Below are 18,026 nucleotides of genomic sequence, written 5' to 3' on the forward strand. Positions count from 1 at the left end.
TGTATACAAGCTATATTTAAGTGTTCAAAATATGAATACAATAGGTAGAGAGATGGACAGAAAGATATGGTCAATGTGGCAAAATGTTAAAATTAGTGGATCTGGGTATCTGAGAGGTCAGGGGTATATTGGAGTTCTCTCTATGGGGTTTGTGTTGTTTTTGTAACTGGCCTGTAAATTCTAAAGTATTTCAAAATAAAAATTTTTTTTAAAAGTCTATTTCAATAGTTTCAAGTGAGAGTTGATCAAAGCCTGTGTTAGAGAGTGACAACAAGAATAGGAAAAAAAACCCAATGAGGAATATTGATATTAGACTCAACAGTACATATAACTAACTATATTTCAGGAGTATGAGGGATGAAAGCATGGCTCCTAAGAAGAAAAATCATTTGGTCAGTTAACAAGCAGTGATTACATAAATCATGCATACTAGGAACTTTGCTAAGTGCTGGAAAAACAATGCTGAACAAAACAAACACCAGCCCCACACTTAAAAACTTAATCTAAAAACAAAAACAGAAACAAAAAACAATCTACTGGGCACAATAACAAATAAATAGGTAATCATAATACAGCAGCAGTACAATAAAAAGCAATGTGCAAGCAAAGACAATCAAGGAGATTAAAGATCACAAGATGTGTTACCAATCTGATCCAATGGCACTAAGAAGTCAAGTAAAATGAGAACCTAAAAGAATTCTATCAGACAATGCAATCAGAAAATTATCACAGGCTTTAATACCAGAACAATTTCAACAGAGGGATAGGGACAGTAGCCTAACTGCAGTATGTTTAGAGTGCTTACAGTTGATTATATTACTGAAAGTTAGCAACAAATGTTTCAAATGAAATGCTAAAAAAATATTTGAGAAGGTATTTAACATATTGTCTCTTAGGACCCTTTCTAGAACAGTAACAACATTGCCTTTTCTTACACAGTTATGTGTTTGTTTGTTTTTTGGATTCTTCCCAGCCCCCACCCCTTAGTTATGTGTTTTTTGAGTTTTTCCAAACAATGCATTGTTTAGGAATGAATGCATGAATGGTAATACTGTAAAGAAAAACAAGGGAATGAATAACCAAAAAAGAAGACAGTGGTTACCTTTGGGAGCGAGAGGGTGGGGAGATAAAGATATGGGGTAGTTTCAAATGGGCAGGGGCTCACATGAAGTTTCTAAAGTACTGAAAAATGCTCTATTTCTTGACATGGATTAGCAAGTAACTGGGTATTTGTTTTATCACTATTTTTAAACCATACATGTGCATTCTGACCATTCTTTTCTGTAAAATATATGTCAAAAAATTTAATATACACAAATTTGAAATAAAATACAAATCAAGTCAAAACCGTAAAGCCTTAAAAAAAAACCTGAGATTAAAATAGAATAATAGTACCTAGTAGTACAAAGTCATACTTTTAAATTAAACTTGATCAGCATAAATTCAACCTAAAAATTTCACCACTTAAATCAGAAAATAAAGGATTCTATCCATTTTGCAAATATATTACTGAAAGAGATTTTCTCTAGGGATTTTATGGCAAAATCAGTAAGAGAAAATAGCTTTCAACTCCCAAGTCTATTGATTTGTTCAAAGAAATATACATTCTTAGAATGATTTTAATTGATATAAGTTTAAGTATATCATGAAGTTGATCTCTTAGATGCAATCTTAAATGTGCCAACCACCAACAAATTTTGAGGCCAAATTCTGTAGTTACTTAAAAAATGAAAGAAAACACCTTCTCATAGCCCTAGAACAATTTCCATTTCAATTATAAAAATTCTCTTTTTAGGAACAAATATTGCTTACCTGTTCCCTATTGAATCTTGAGAGATCTGAAAGTTTGGAATGACAGAAGAAACACCATATTCATCCTGATACTTCTTACAAGATTTGTAATGATGTCTCATACGATAGAATTTAATCTGTAAATTATTGATGAAAATGTAATGTGATTTTTAACTTAAAATGAACGTGAAAAATTTGAAATATTGTCAACAAGAAAAAAATAGTTTACTAAATATTCCATTTAAACAAGAGTTTTTTTTTTTTTAAGTAAATGATTTAATCCTTAAGTAGGAGGCAAAATAGATGTTTCCATCCATCTCATTCCAAAGACAATGGGGAAGGGTCCAGTTATCCTTAGACTCATCACAAAAAATATTAATAATTTTACACTTGAGCTTGGCCCAAGAGGTGGCCCCATGCTATTTAGCATTTATTCTTTTCCATTATCTACGGCAACCTGGCAATAAGATAGAGCTTAAAAAATTAAGTTCCCAGTTAACACTTAGGACATTTTTCATTGTCTTACTGAGTAAAGCTAAAATCTCTCAGTGTGTTTTTCAGCTTTATTTCATTGCCCTGTTAAACACCTTTCTCAAAGAGATGGAAAAGCAGGTCTGTCTTGAGTGAATGCATAATTAGCAACAGGTTTTCATCACTAAATCTACTAGCTGTTAAAAAAAAATGCCTGTGATAAATCCACAGAAACATGGACATATTCAAAACCTAACTGCCCCTCACCATTTCATTCCTTCTCCAAATAATGAAATGCTAAAATCCTGATTAGACAATTAACGCCAGTAATCTGTCAGTATTTTCCCACCTGTTCCTTAAAAACTAAGCAAAATGTTCGGCTAAATATTTTGTGATTTCTTAAATAAATACATACATAAATAAAATGGACAACTAGAAAATTCTTTGACTATATAAATCTATTTGGACAAACTAACATTTCCATGCACAAATTACAATACACATGCTACCATCAGAAAAATTATTTAAGGGTTGAGGTTTTATCAGAATGTGGTTTACATGAACTGAAAGCCATGTTACTCACTGAGCAAGTGATTAATGAATGATTACTTTGTGAAAAATATGTTGAAATTTTTGGTGAATTAAATTTATAATCTAATGAGATCAATAACCAGTTTTTTTTTCCTACCCAATTCCCAACTTAAATAACCTCTTTCTCTTTACATTAATACCCACCCAGAGGAATTTCAATGTAGAATTTGAAAGAAAAGATGTATCACATTACTTTACCTGTTTTGCACAGCACCTGCAGCTACCAGAAAACTTCCTCATGATATTTTCAAGGTCTAAGGCCCGTTCAGGACATGCTCTTTCTCTTCTAGTCACATTTCCACGACAGAGGGGACAATGTATTCCACTTTCTCTCATTGCAGTCAGGAAGCACTTTCTACAGAAACTAAACCAGACATTTGTGATATATAAACTAGAGGAAAAATTACTCTCTTCTTTTCAAAAATTAAACATTTGCTTTAATTTATTTTAGGTATTTGTTCATGCTAAACAAGTAAAGCTATTCATAAGTATGTAAATCTCACAAATTTAAGAACGGTATATGTGTTTCTCTGAGTACAAGAAAAGACAACTGGGCTAGATGGGAATTACGAGAAACTACACTCAGTCTGCTTTACAACTTTTTAACATAGCACATGGAAAATATTAGTGTTATATAACATTATCAGAGAAAGCACAGTACAAAAGAAGACCTGGATTTTATCTTGGTCTTCCAAGATAAACTTCAGTTTTTGTGTCAAGAAAAACATGCTGACTCTCCATTTCTTTTCCTAACAAAATGAGAGGACAGACCACATCATCTTTTGTTTCGAACTGATGTATTTCCAGATAATGTTCCACAGAGCAGTGCACTAACTGGCTTGGGATACTCAAGGGTAAAAAAAATTAAACCAGTTTTCCTCTAACTTAGAACATTTACTATTCTAAGGAAGCATAAGCGTTACCAAAAGATATCTGGTCAAGAAACATGAACATTTCCTACAACCGTGTGCAATAGAACATAATCTGGGATCTGGAGAAAGTTAAGTACACACTTAATCCAATCCCCCACAAATACAAATATCCCTATCTTCCTCAGCTATACCAAGAAAAACTGAGTGTAATAAAAGACTAAAGGATCTGGATTTCCTAATTATGCAGCATTCAACAAGTCACTTTTCCCCTCTAGAATCAGTTTTTTCACCAACAAAATAATGAAAGTGTCTATACTTCATAGGATTGCTCAAAAGATTAAACAGATAATGCATTTAAATAATTATCATGGTTTGCCAGTTAGGTAAGTGCTCAATAAGTAGTAGCTAATATTACTAAAGTAGCATTATAAGTGATTACCAATTGATTCATGAATAAAAACATTCAAAATATTCACTATTACCAAACTGCAAAGTAAACAAGACTGAGGTGCCCCTTTTCACTTACCAAATTATAAACTAGTTTTAAAAATACTAAAAGTAACCATTGTTAATGGGGGTATAAAGAAGTGATTGTTCTAAGTTTCTAGATAGCAATTTATCAAAATTCTTAAATACAAGGTGTCCCAAAAGTCTTAGTGCAGTTTAAGCTTTAACAACTTCAGAAGTATGAAGACTACAACTTTAAAAAAATATTAGTAAAATAAAATAAAAATTGAAAGCTATTTAAATTTCTTTTACACTCAAATGGGAAATTTTGAATACAAATTTTTAATTTAAATCTTTTGTTTTAGCCAGTACTTGCATTCTTTAATCAGAGAAACTCTAAAAGATAAAAGAAGAGAGGAGGCATCAAAGACAAAAAAAAGTAATGGTAATCAGATTCTAGAAGGTCTCCACTAAGGCAGGAGAAGAAGGAAGGGACAAGAGGATCTTTTTTAGTAAAAGAGTCCTCAATGTTAATGAGAGGAAGACTTGGTTTCCTCATTTGTAGTCTAAAACAACTTGGAGAATCCCCAAAGAATCAAATATATTCAGAAGATATTTAAAACAATGGAAACAAAATCCTAAGAAATATCCCACGGTGGCTCAGCAGGTAAGACTGCTTGCCTGCCATGCCCAAGGACCCGGGTTCGATTCCTGGTGCCTGCCCATGTAAAAAATATATATATATATCAAAGGCAACTGAATATGAGAACGGCAAATTAAGATTCAAATTCATACATTACACATCCCAGTAAATTCATGTGTCAAATAAGCAATTAAAAGAGCCAATAGACAATCTTGGGTTTGTTCATATGAAACTCATCCCTGCAAAGGAAAGAAATTAGGCCTAAGAGTCACCCCCAGAGAACCTCTTTTGTTGCTCAGATATGGCCTCTCAGCCAACATGGCAAGCAAACTCACTGCCCTTCCCCTCTCTACATAGGACATGACTCCCAGGGGTATAAACCACCCTGCAATGTGGGATCAGAAATCCTAGAATGAGCTGGGACTCAGCATCAAGTGATTGAGAAAACCTTTGACCACAAGGGGGATGAGAGAAACGAGACAAAACAAAGTGTCAGTGGCTGAGAGACTTCAAACAGAGTTGAGAAGTTATCCTGGAGGTTATTCTTATGTATTATATAGATATTCCCTTTATAGTTTAAGGTGTATTAGAGTGGCTAGAGGGAAGTGCCTGAAACTGCAGAACTGTGTTCCAGTAGCCATGTTTCTTTAAGATGACTGTATAATGATAGAGCAACTGAAAAAACAGAAAAGTAACTTCTAGATACCATTAAACAGTATTAACTTAAAATAAAAAACTAAGACCAAAACTGGCAAAGATACTGGAATACATATAGACTTAAAGAAAAAATTCATTGAATCTCAGAGTTTCTAATGAGACCTTAATAACAAATGTATGTAAAAAATTTTCACATTGAAATTATACAAACATTTGATAGGCTAAAACCCTGTTAGTTTGATATTTTTAAGGAGTTGAAACCTCGAGGTCTTACTGAGAAATCACTGGTTTCCAGCTGCCTTTTGAGAAAATCTGGTGAGACTGGAATGGGGCTGAACCTGGAGGGAATCATACCAAAGATAAGCTTTGCAAATTCATATCTTACCTAGGCTTCAAATTCTTTGCTGCAATGCCAGTTTGCTTTCATAAACTGAAATTACGTAGGAGATACTGGTGGCCTAAATTAAGTTGCACTCAAATACCCAGGTTCTGTTACAGAACTTTTCTTTTAATCTGAAGATAAAAATGTTCAGTATTTCTAAACACTGAAAAAATACTGGCTTAGATCGGTGTTCAGTCTGGTGCCAAACTTAAATGAAATTCAAATTCATATAACCTGAATTTTATTCACAGATGTTATCTTAATAGAGTAATCCTTCAGTTTGTGCTAATCAACTGTTTTAAAAATCCAGTTTCTCAAACAGCTATATTACTTGATTTGTCTCTGCCTTGATATTAAAATTTTTAATTAAAAAAAATTTCATGAAGAAATCTTCACACACATACAGTCCATCCATTGTATACAATCAATGGCTCACATATCATCACATAGTTGTGTATTCATCACCATAATCATTTTTAGAAAATTTGCATCATTTCAGAAAAAAAACTCATATATCCCATCCCCTCCCTCTCAATGACCATTAATATTTCAATATACCCAATTTTTTACCCTTTATCCCCCCACTGTTTATACATATTTACAATAATATTTATTGATTATTATTTAATGATAAAAGGAGCATCCAACACAAGGTTTTCACAATCACACATATTGTAAAAGCTATAAACTTATACAATCATCTTCAAGAATTAAGGCTACTAGAACATAGTCCAACAGTTTCAGGTACTTCCCTCCAGCCATTCCAACACACCATAAACTAAACAGGGATATCTATATAATGCCAAAGAATAACCTCTAGGATAACTTCTCGACTCTGTTTGAAATATCTCAGTCATTGAAACTTTGTCTTGTCAAAAAGATTTTTTTTAAGATTTGGAAACATCTTAATTAAAATAATATTATGCCAAAACTCAGTTTTTGCATATAATTTGTGTGGAAAATTAAATGAAGTCTAAGTGAGATAAAACAAATTCGTGAAGTTCTTCATGGGACAGGATAGTCTAAAGACTTTAGTGAAGGAGACAGGAAAATAACTGATACATTGAGGCAGACTTTTTAAGTTTATAAAATAAAATAAACAAAATAAAAATGAGTGTAGGATGTCACAGTGATCTATTTTCTTTCCCAGGGCTAATCTCCTATCCCTTTATAAGAGAGAAAAATGCCCCCTATACTTTTCTCTTTTTCTTTATTACTAAAGAACACTACTCAACATCAAGTTTATCACTGACTCTACCAGAAGCATCGCACACATACCTAAAAGAGCTGTATAGTCAGTGAGAGTGTGACAGTAAGTTACCCTTAATTGGTCTTGAAGCCCTGTCTTTGGTTTTGTTTTAGTTCCTTAAATGCTGCCATTTGGTTTTTCTCTCTTCCCCCTTTTGGTCAAGAAGGCTTCCTCAATCCCATGATGCCAGATCCCAGCTCATCCTGGGAGTTCTGTCCTTTGCAAGAATAAGTTTCATAGCGGGAGACTGAGGACTCGGCCTATTGAATCGATTGTCCCCACTGCTTGCAAGAATGTCAGGAATTCCCCAGATGGGGGAGGTTTAATATTTCCTTCTTTCTCCCCAGTCCCTCAAGGGGGTTTTGCAATTAATTTTTTATTCTCTGCCAAAATTACTCTGGGATATATCAGGGCATCACTCACTTGTACAAACCAAGAAGATCTCATGCCTTATTCAAAATTCCATGTAATTATGGTGTTCTAATAAACTGACCATGCAAGTTAAATTAGATAATATGCTACCCAAAATATAAATTCTGCACCAAATAAACATCTCTCCCTTTGGTCTCATATAGAAGTTGAAGTTTTAGAATACGGACCATATCATCTTTTGCCCTGTATTCTGATTTATCTTTAGTCCTATCCAGATCAGCTTCATTCATATCTCTAGTCAAAGTCTGATCACTTTTTCTACTTTTTTTAACAGTTGCTATATGGGGTAATGCCGACTTTCATAGCTGCAGTACTCCGGGTCTCAGGTGTCATGTAAATGCCTGAAGTTTCAGGGAATGAACAGGTTATACAAAAATAGCTCATTGTCTCAGAATTTAGAAATAATAATTACAGCTCCGGAATATATGTGACTCTGTAAGAGCTTACATTCTAGAGCCCTTTACAACAGGCCCCAACCTGATAACCCATGCTCTTGACTTCAATGCTTTAAGTTTGTATGCAATAGTCTGTACGAATGAGGCATGATAATATTTGTCTTTTTTTTCTTTTTTGGGGGGCGGGGTGCATGGTCTGGGAATTGAACTCAGGTCTCCCACATGGCAGGTGAGCATTCTACCACTAAACCACCTGTCTACCCCAATATTTGTCTTTTTGTTTCTGCCATCTCATTCAACATACTAGCACTTATTTCTCTCTTCATTTTCAAACAGCCTTATTTGCACATCACACAATCCAACCTAAGTAAATATCCATGCCTTCACCACCATAATCTATATGAAGACTTCCTTTTCTTCCACAAAGTATCCATCCATACCCTTCATGCACATCCTCCACTTGCTGACATTTAGTTTTAGTATAATGCCTTTGTTATTCAGTAGAAGCACATTACAATATTATATATATAGTACTGATAGAATTTTGTAAGTTAGCTCAACTTGGGGGAAAGAAGACATTTTTTAAAACAGCAGTTACAATTTATTGGTTATCTAATGTATGCTAGGAAAAGTTCCAGAAGCTTTACATTGATTATATTGAATTCTTTAAAACAAAACAAAAACAAAGTCCTTTAATTTACAGATGAGGAAACCAAGGCTTAAAAGAATTTTTAAAATGAAGCTTCTGAAGACTAGAAGATGTTTGTCATTAAAATACAAAAAGTTCTTGGGGTACATGTGTAGTTCAGTGGAAGAATGTTTGCTTACCATATGGGAGACCTGGTTTCAATTCCCAGCCCATGCACCAAAAAAACAAACAAACAAACAAACAAAAAAAAAAACAAAGAAAGAAAACACAAGGCCCTGTAAGTGTTACAGAGGATGTGGAGAAACACATTCATTGCTAATGAGAATGTAAAATGGAGCAGCAGCTGTAGAAGACAGTTTAGGGGTTCCTCAGAAATTTAGGTATAAAATTAGCATATGATCAGCAATCACACTTCTAAGGATATACCCAAAAGATTGAAAGAAGGGACTCAAAAAGATATATGTACACTGATGTTCATAGCAGCATTATTCACAACTGCCAAAAGATAAAAGCAACTCGAGCAGTTAAACAATATGTAGTACATACTTAAAATGGAATATTATTCAGTCATAAATAGAAATGGAGTTCTGGTACATAATACAACATAGATAAATCTTGAATAAATCATGTTGAGTGAAATAAGCAAGACCAAAAGGATAAATATTATGTGATCTCACTGATGTGAAATAAATAGAATTAACAAATTCATCATAAAGTCAGAAACCAGAACATAGGTCATCAGGGGCTGGGATAGGGGTTGGGAATGGGGAGTTAATGCTTAATTAGTACAGAGATTGTCTGGGGTGGTAGAAACATTTTGATATGGCTGATGGTGATGGTAACACAATATTGTGAATGTAATGACAGCACTGAAATAAAAAAAATCAATGTGGTTTAAAGGGAAAATTTTAGGTTGCAAATCGTTCTAGAATAAAAATTAAAAAAAAAAAAAATCTATGCTAGACCTGAACAACACAATGGATTCCAATGTAAACCTTGGACTATAGTTAATAGTACAAATATTAAAATACGATTTCATGAATTGTAACAAACGTACCACACTAATGGTCTTAAAACGGGGGAGGGGGGTGTTACTATGAGAACTTTATTTTCTGCATGGTTTCTCTGTAAACTCTACAATTTCCTTAATAAAAATTTTTTTAATTAAAAATGCCAGGTCCTGCAGTTTTTCTAAGGATCTTTGTCAAGAAGGTTCCCTCTACCCAGAATGCTCTATATAAAAACAACAGGGTAGGCCACAGTGGCTCAGCAGGCAGCTCACCTGCTATGTCGGAGACCTGAGTTCATTTCCTAATACCTGCCCTTGGAAAAAAAAGAAACAGTCCTCTACAAATTAATACCTACTCATCATTTAGATCTCAGCAACAGTATCTTCCTCAAGAAAGGGTCCACGAATCCATCTACATTAGCACCAGGTCCTCTGTTAAACTCTCATGGAAACTGAATTTGTAATTATAATTACAAATTCATGTGCATGTTTATTTGAATTAAAATATGCATGTTTTACCATGGCCCTGCTCCAGAAGGCAGGATTATATCTGCTGGTTTACCACAGTATATTCAGTACTAACAATGCCTGGCACCTAGAAGGCATTCATTAATATTTGTTTAAAAAAAAGCCAATTAATTAATACATATTAATTAATTAATACAATTCAACAGTCCCTTAATCCACAGATATCAAACTTTCAAAACAGTGAGCACCTTCCAGGTACACTCTATGAGATCTATAATCACATTCTGTGATATAGCTGGCAAATTCCCTTCTATTTAACCTGACACAGCAATTCTACTTCTTAAAATTTATCTTACATATTTAACTCTTATGTGTGAAATGATGTATTTGGTGCAGCTTCATTTATAATAGCAAAAGATTAGAAACAAACTAAATGTTCATCAATATGAGATTGGATGATGATACAAACAATGGAATACTACAACACTAAATATATGAACTTCAAGAGATCAAGAATTTTTATCTGCTTTGTTCACTGTATATCTAGTATCTACAAGAGTACTGAAACATAATGGACACTTAAGTTTGCTAAGTGAGTGAAAATTATACAGCAATTAAAAAAAAGAGGCCTTTCATGTACTGATATAGAATGATATCCAAGATATATGAAAAATAACATGATACAAAAGGATGCATATAGGATTCTGTTCTTTGTGCAAAAAAGGAAAATAATACAATTACAACCTGCTTTATATACATATCTCTATACATACACAAGGAGTATATAAGGTAATATTGACTGTGAGAGACAACCATATTTCCCTTCTGTACCTTTAATACTTTGCCTCTTGACTCAACTCCTTATTCACAGTAACTCCTCTGGTATTAGATATCTGAACAAAAAAAACTTGAAACACAACACAAATATAAGATGATGATTATCATTCACAAACCTTACCTCATTTGGTCCTTGCAACAACCCTGTGAAATTGTATTTTTTTATCCCTGTTTTATGGACAAGAAAACAGGCTCAAAGGGGTTGAAGGACTTTACCAAGTGAAAAAACAAGCAAGCTGCAGACTCCCAACACGAACCCATTCATTCCTTTACTCAATCAGTGCTGAATGCATGTAGGCTCAAATATGTAATCAAAGAATTTGTAGCCACTTTTAGAAAGCTTACAGTCTGAATGATGAGTCTGATATTAGTCAAATGATCTGATTTCAAAAACATAATGATTATAAACTGTGATAAGAGCTACAAAGGAAAGTTATTCATGGTTTATATCTCCAAGTTTATAGTTCTTTTCTCTGTCCCCCCAGACATGTTTTTTCAAATATCAAACTGCTTATACTCATCTCCCTTTGAGCTGGATCATATATGAATTTGCTAGATAGGACTTATTTCAACAGAAGGGGGAAGAAAAAAAGATGTAAATCAAGAATTACTAAAGCAAAAAAAAAAGAATTACTAAAGCTTTCACATTATCAAGAGTCTGGCATCTGAATGCATAGTACATTGCAACTTAAAAGGATAAAGTTTCTCAACTTTAAACTAGCAGATGCCAGAGAAATTTCTGTTCTTATTTATTATACCAACAAAAGGCTGATCAACAGATGTTGGGAGAGAAAAACAACTTTCCACTCATCATGCGCCTTATTTTAGTATAAATAATTAATTAAAAATCTGACACCCTTTAGCTCCCTAGTATACAGTCAAAATCATTCCCTGAAATAACTTCAGAAACTTCAAGGAAAAAAAAAGTATGTTTTAAATTAGTTTTCAGGGCTTGACATTAAGTCAATTTTCTGTTACATAATGCTATAACACAGACTTTTTTTTGTTATGTCATTTTATAAATAACTATGTCAAGACAATTTGGATAAAGTCTTAAAAACCTTAAGAAAAAGATGATCTAGAGCATTCATTAAATCACCAAGAATCCATATAAGCCTTGCCTTGAGAATTATAGTAAATATGACATCTTACAGAGAAGAAAGTATATATTTAGAACACAACAATAAAGTTGTTAAATTATTTAAAAATATATAAACTAAAAATTCAGGGTTGGATGATTCGAACAGGTCAAATAGGGAATTATATAAATTTGTACTTATTGAGATTACAATTAGCTCATTTTAAAAGACGCAATCTTCCATGCCAGAGACCAGGTTTGTTTCCTAGCCCAAGCCCCCAAAAGAAAAAAAGAAAAAAAAGAAACAGATGTAATCTTACATAAATGTCCAAAAGCAGACAAAGATTAGATTTCCATTTTTTAAGAGTTTAGTAAGGCAACAAACATATCCAATTTTCACTGCGATGGGAGCTTACTTCTAACATTAGAGTTACTTCTTTGAAGAGCAGAAGTTGTGCTGTGGCCTTCGAAAATTACGAAGAACACCAAAAGAGATAAATACCTTACTACTATACCATGTGTACTTTCTTCTGAAAACTTACTTTGAACACTCTATAATATGTCTTCTTTAGTAGTAGTCTTTCCACATTTCTCAACACATATCATTGAACCACTCTAAGGCATCTGATGCTGCTGACCGCTGTTTCCTTAAACTTCTCTTGCTACCTATTATCACACTCTATCCTGGTTTCTTCTTATCCTTCTGTTCATTTCTTCTTGGGCTGCAATTTCTCCACTCAATATTTAAATACGTTTCTCCAGAACATTGTTCTATTTAGGTCCTCTGCTATCTTTCATTTATATACCTCTTGCAGTGACTACACCCAAACCCACAGCTGTAGCTTCAACCTAAATGTCTCTCAGTGTATTCCAGAATTATAAGTATATACCCATGTAACTACTGGACATACAGTCGTCAAATCTTACACTATCTCCTTAAAATGTCAGGTTTCTCTTCTCTCCATTTTCCCTTAGTTGGGGTTCAAATAATTGCTCTCCCAGACACAGCAATGAAATGACCTCTTTACTAGTCTCACCACTACCAAATTGGACCCTTCTACTAAACTAAAGTTTCTAAAATTGAAATGAGATCATTCTGCCCCCTGCCAAAAATTATTTAATAGACCTTCATGGCTTTCAGGACAAAGTTCAAATTTGGCTTAATCTTGCCTATATCTCTAAACTCCATCTCCAACCAAATTTTGTAGTGTGAATACAATCATCCTCACTTTAACTCTTCCTTGCATATGCTGTAATCACTACCTAATCAGGGTACTACCCTAACAAACCCTTTATGCAAATTCTGCCTTAATATATTACTTCATTCAGGAAATCTTCCCCTATAACTCATACACTAAATTTTAGGTATTTACTTTCAATGCTCACATAAAATTTCTACCTAAGTCTATTTCATCTCACACTTATTTATAGGTCTTCTCCATTAGTCTGTAGCACTCTCCACTCCAGGGAAAGAGCACTTTATTTTAATGGTACCTAGCACACAGAAAATATTCAGTAAATGTTGTTTGAAGGAATAAATGGGAATTTATATTTTGGTAAAGTTATTCTAATGAATGAAAGTGAACTCATTCCTGTCTAAATTAGTCTGTGGGCAAACCCTTCCCCATTACTGAATTAATAATGAAAGCTTATTCTTACTTCCTAATAGACCCATGGTGACCTATAGCCCGTATCACCTTACCTTCACTATCCATGTGTCAAAAGTTGACTTTGTAGTTAAATATAAATTTATTTAAAGGCACAGGTCTGTCTTTCAGGAAAAGGCAAGAGCAAACGACACAGTAAACTATGCTACAAGAAATCTCTCCATTTCTCCACCAAACTCCTTTCGCCAATCAAAACTCTGTGCCACCACCAATGTTTATAGCAGCATTATTTACAATTTCAAAGAGATGGAAACAGCCAAAATGTCCATCAACAGATGAGGAGCTAAACAAACTGTGGTATATACATACAATGGAATATTATGCAGCCCTAAAACAGAAGAAAGTTATGAAGTATGTAACAACATGCATTGACCTTAAGGACATTATGTTTAGTGAGATTAGCCAGAAACAAAAGGACAAATACTGTATGGTATCACTGGTATGAATGTCTCACTGACATTAGTGAATAAACTTGGAGAATTTCACTGGTAACAGAGACCATCAGGAGATAGAAACGGGGTAAGATATTGGGTAATTGGAGCTGAAGGGATACAGATTGTGCAACAGGACTGACAGTAAAAACTCAGAAATGGATAGCACAATACTACCTAACTGTAATACAATTATGTCAAAACACTGAATGAAGGTGAATGTGAGAATGATAGAGGGAGGAGGGCTGGGGGCACAAATGAAATCAGAAAGACGATAAAGACTGAGATAGTATAATCTAGGCATTGAGTGTATAATGATAGTGACTAAATGTACAAATTTAAAAAATTGTTTTTGCATGAGGAAGAACACAGGAATGTCATTACTGCAGGGTGCTGAAAATTGATCGTAATTAATATTTAAAAATTTTAACTTACGTGTGAGACTAAAGCAAATAATGTTTATTTGGTACAAAATTTATATTTGACTAGTACATTTCCTGATATAACTTATGTAGACAGCTTAATTGAACACCATAAGTATATGGAACCTTGAGTAGGGCAGGAGATTTTGTTGGTTTGTCCAGAGTGATGCCCTGATAAATCCCAGAGTGATTTGAACAGTGAATAAAAAAGTATTTGCAAAGTCCCCTTTGGGGAATGATGAGAAAGGGGGAAAATTCAACTTCCCCAAGTTGAATTCTTGATATTCTCACAAGCACTGAAGACAACCAAAGCAACAGGCTGAGCCCCCAATCTTGGGGGTTGTTCATATGAAAACCCCACAAAGGATAGGTCAAGCCTACTTAAAATTAGGCCTACGAGTCATCCCCAAGAGAATGTGTTGCTCAGATGTGGCCTCTCTCTCCAGCCAACACAACAAGCAAACTCACTGCCCTCCCCTTGTCTACATGGGACATGACTCCCAGGGGTGTGGACCTTCCTGGCAACGTGGGACAGAAATCCTAAAATGAGTGAGACTCAGCATCAAAGGATTGAGAAAACCTTCTCGACCAAAAGGGGGAAGAGACAAAATAAAGTGTCAATGGCTGAGAGATTCCAAAGAGAGTCGAGAGGTTATCCTGGAGGTTATTCTTACACATTAAATAGATAGCCAAGATGTAACGGTTAGGCTGGAGGGAACTGCCTGAAAATGTAGAGCTGTGTTCCAGGAGCCATGTTTCTTGAAGATGACTGTATAATGATATAGCTTTCGCAATGTGACTGTATGACTGTGAAAACTTTGTGTCTGATGCTCCTTTTATCTACCTTATCAACAGATAAGTAAAACATATGGAATAAAAATAAATAAATAAAAGGGGAAACAAATGTTAAAATAAACTTAGACTGAAATGCTAGTGAAAGGGAGGGGTAAGGTGTATGGTATGTATGAATTTTTTTCTGTTGTCTTTTTCTTTTTCTGAATTGATGCAAATGTTCTAAGAAATGATCATGATGATGAATATACAACTATGTGATGATATTGTGAACTACTGATTATATATAGAACGGAATGATCATATGTTAACAATGTTTGTGTTTCTTGTCGTATTTTTTTTTAATTCAAAAATTAATTTAAAAAATCAGAAAACAAAAAAACTGTTCCACCATTACCACCGTTTTCCAAGTAAAACTTCTTCTCCCTTTGCCTTCTTTCATTAATTGTTCAGTCAAAACCTTAGAGGAACTGGGGATGGGAAGGAACAGGGATTTAGGGTAACAAGTAGAAAACTGTCCATTCTTCCCAACGACAACATCTACTATAATTCCACATCTAGACTGGTCACATCCCACCCTAATAAGTTGAACTGGGAAAGGTCTTGAATTAAAAACAACTATCTTCACTCTCTTTTCCACAGCCTTTACATTAAGCCAAATTACAGTCCATGATTTATAATATCCCATAACAAACTACATGGAATTTTGAGGTGGCCTATAGATTACAATGTGTTTTATGAGGTCAATGACCCCAACAGTAATTGAAATGATTCTGTCTATAAAAGACCTACTATTTATACATATTGTTGACAGCTACTGTATGACCCTTTCACCTTGCCCTCCCAGTCCTTCCTCCCATCCATTCACCAGCACTATTTTTTTTTAACATGGAAAAAGCAACAAGTTACGATAATACCGACAGAGTACAGGCAAAAGGTATATAGTGTGACCTAGACATTTCAAAATATTTTCCTAAGAATCTGCATTTCTTGCGCTAAATAAAGCAATCTTCTCTTTTAACAGCAAAGCAATAAGAATGTCTATGAAGAAAAGTCACTAACTATAGGCTCGTATAACCAGTACATAATAGTAATAAAGTAGACCGTGGAGTTGAGATTAATGAACAAGGAGTGGGTATCATAAAAAGTTGTTGTAAGAAAATTTCTGATTAAGAATCCAAAAGTCAACCTATTCTTTACAAAAGTTTAGAAAACCTCCCTCCCCCTCCCAAAAAAAAATGGAAGTAGGAATTACCATACTTATTAGAAACTTGTTCAGTTCTTTTCATATTTGCAAAGCTATGTAAAAATACACCGGATATTCAAGCCTAAGCGTATTTTTAAAATAAACATTTCTAGGTCCCACCTGCCAGAATTTTTTTTTCTTAAGTTTAGAATGGAGCCTGGAAATTGGTATACTTGCTTTAAGTTTCTCAGGGAACTGTAACCATCAGTCCGGTTTGTAAGAAGTGCTATCTATATATCCTTTCAAGAAGAGCTCCTTCCAACCCTCACTGAGACTCAAGCAGTCTGTAAAACTGCCTAAATTCTTCTTAAAAATACCAAGTCCAATAGTACCTTGTCATCTCACCTAATAACTTTAGGTACCCTTCTTCACCCCTAGAATTAGTACCTCATTTTCAGTTCATTCCTCATAACAGAAATCTTCCTTTATCTCCTCCCTTGTACCAAGTAATGAGCCGAAGGACAAAACAAAGGGAAACTATCTCTTCAATACCCGGAAGTCCTGTCAGTTCTAACACATGAAAAAAGAAAAATTCTACGCCAATTCTGATATATAAGATTTCATCGGAACAAAGCGCTTCCGAGGTGGTCTGTGAACCTGGGTTGAAAAGTAAGTTAGATAAGGGGCCTTGAACCTGGAAGGGAAGAAGGAAAAGAAAAAACTTCAAAGCAGGCAGACCACAGAGTGGGCCTCGCAGGCCCGGCACCTTCAGCCGGTTCTGACACTCGACACCCCAGCCTTCACCGAGGTTGCTAGGAAACAGAAAGGATCCACGTTCCCCGGATTCCAGCCGGGCCTGAAGGAGAGCAGGGGCCTCCGGGGCCTGGAGACGCCGCGGGGCCGGGCTTGAGCACTGCCCCCGGGGCGCAGGACGCAGGGCGCCCGGCTGGACGCCGGCTACGAGCGCCGGGCCGCTGGCAGAGGACGGGCCCGGCGCTGACCGGCTGCGAACGGGCCCTAGGGCCGAGGGCCGCTGGAGCGGGCCGCTCTGGACTCGGGGCCCGCCAGACCAGGGGTTGGAACCAGGCGTAGAAGACCACCTGGCTCCGCGCGGAGGAGGCGTCTACTCACACGTGCTGACAGGCCGCGGTTCGCACAGGCGTTTTGAGGACCTCCTGACAGACAGGGCAGTAGAAATCATCTTCGGTGTACGAGGTGGCCGCGGAGAGCTCCTCGGCCATGGCGGGGGTTGAGGGATCAAGGCGATGGCGGCGGCAGCAGCCGAGGTGGAAGTGGCAGTGGCGGTGGCGGTCTGAGGCTCGACTCCCTGCGCGAACCCGGAGGGGGACGGGAAACGCGTCAGGAAGCGGCTCGCGCCAGGAAGGGGGCGGAGTCCGGGGCGGGGCCCGAACTCCCAGGCGCCGCTGCAGCACGCGCGAGGCGGGACACCACAGGGGCACGACGGGAAGCTTTGCTTAGGGTTCCACCCCCTCTCGGAGGCTGCTAGGGGGTTCCGCCGCGCTCTTCCGGCATTAGCGCTCTGAGGGCCCTCCCATA

General features: G+C 35.9%; 1 protein-coding gene across 7 annotated transcripts in view; it reads right to left on the reverse strand.

The window, feature by feature from the left end:
• RNF138 (ring finger protein 138) overlaps positions 1 to 18,026 on the reverse strand; it is a 44,976-nt gene that overhangs the window by 26,341 nt on the left and 609 nt on the right. For 3 of the 7 annotated variants that reach the window (XM_077135693.1, XM_077135694.1, XM_077135692.1), the window contains exons 2-4: positions 17,601 to 17,796; positions 3,052 to 3,217; positions 1,813 to 1,928 (exon numbers count right to left, since the gene is read on the reverse strand). In XM_077135693.1, the coding sequence (XP_076991808.1) occupies positions 1,813 to 1,928; positions 3,052 to 3,217; positions 17,601 to 17,710 (392 nt within the window). In that variant the 5' untranslated portion in view covers positions 17,711 to 17,796. Of the gene's footprint in view, positions 1 to 1,812; positions 1,929 to 3,051; positions 3,218 to 5,746; positions 5,810 to 5,857; positions 6,382 to 16,916; positions 17,365 to 17,600; positions 17,797 to 18,026 lie in introns of those variants that run through there. The other 4 variants (XM_077135696.1, XM_077135695.1, XM_077135698.1 and 1 more) reach the window with 4 other exon arrangements.

The sequence above is a fragment of the Tamandua tetradactyla genome, chromosome 18 (assembly GCF_023851605.1).
Source record: "Tamandua tetradactyla isolate mTamTet1 chromosome 18, mTamTet1.pri, whole genome shotgun sequence".
NCBI lineage: Eukaryota > Metazoa > Chordata > Mammalia > Pilosa > Myrmecophagidae > Tamandua > Tamandua tetradactyla.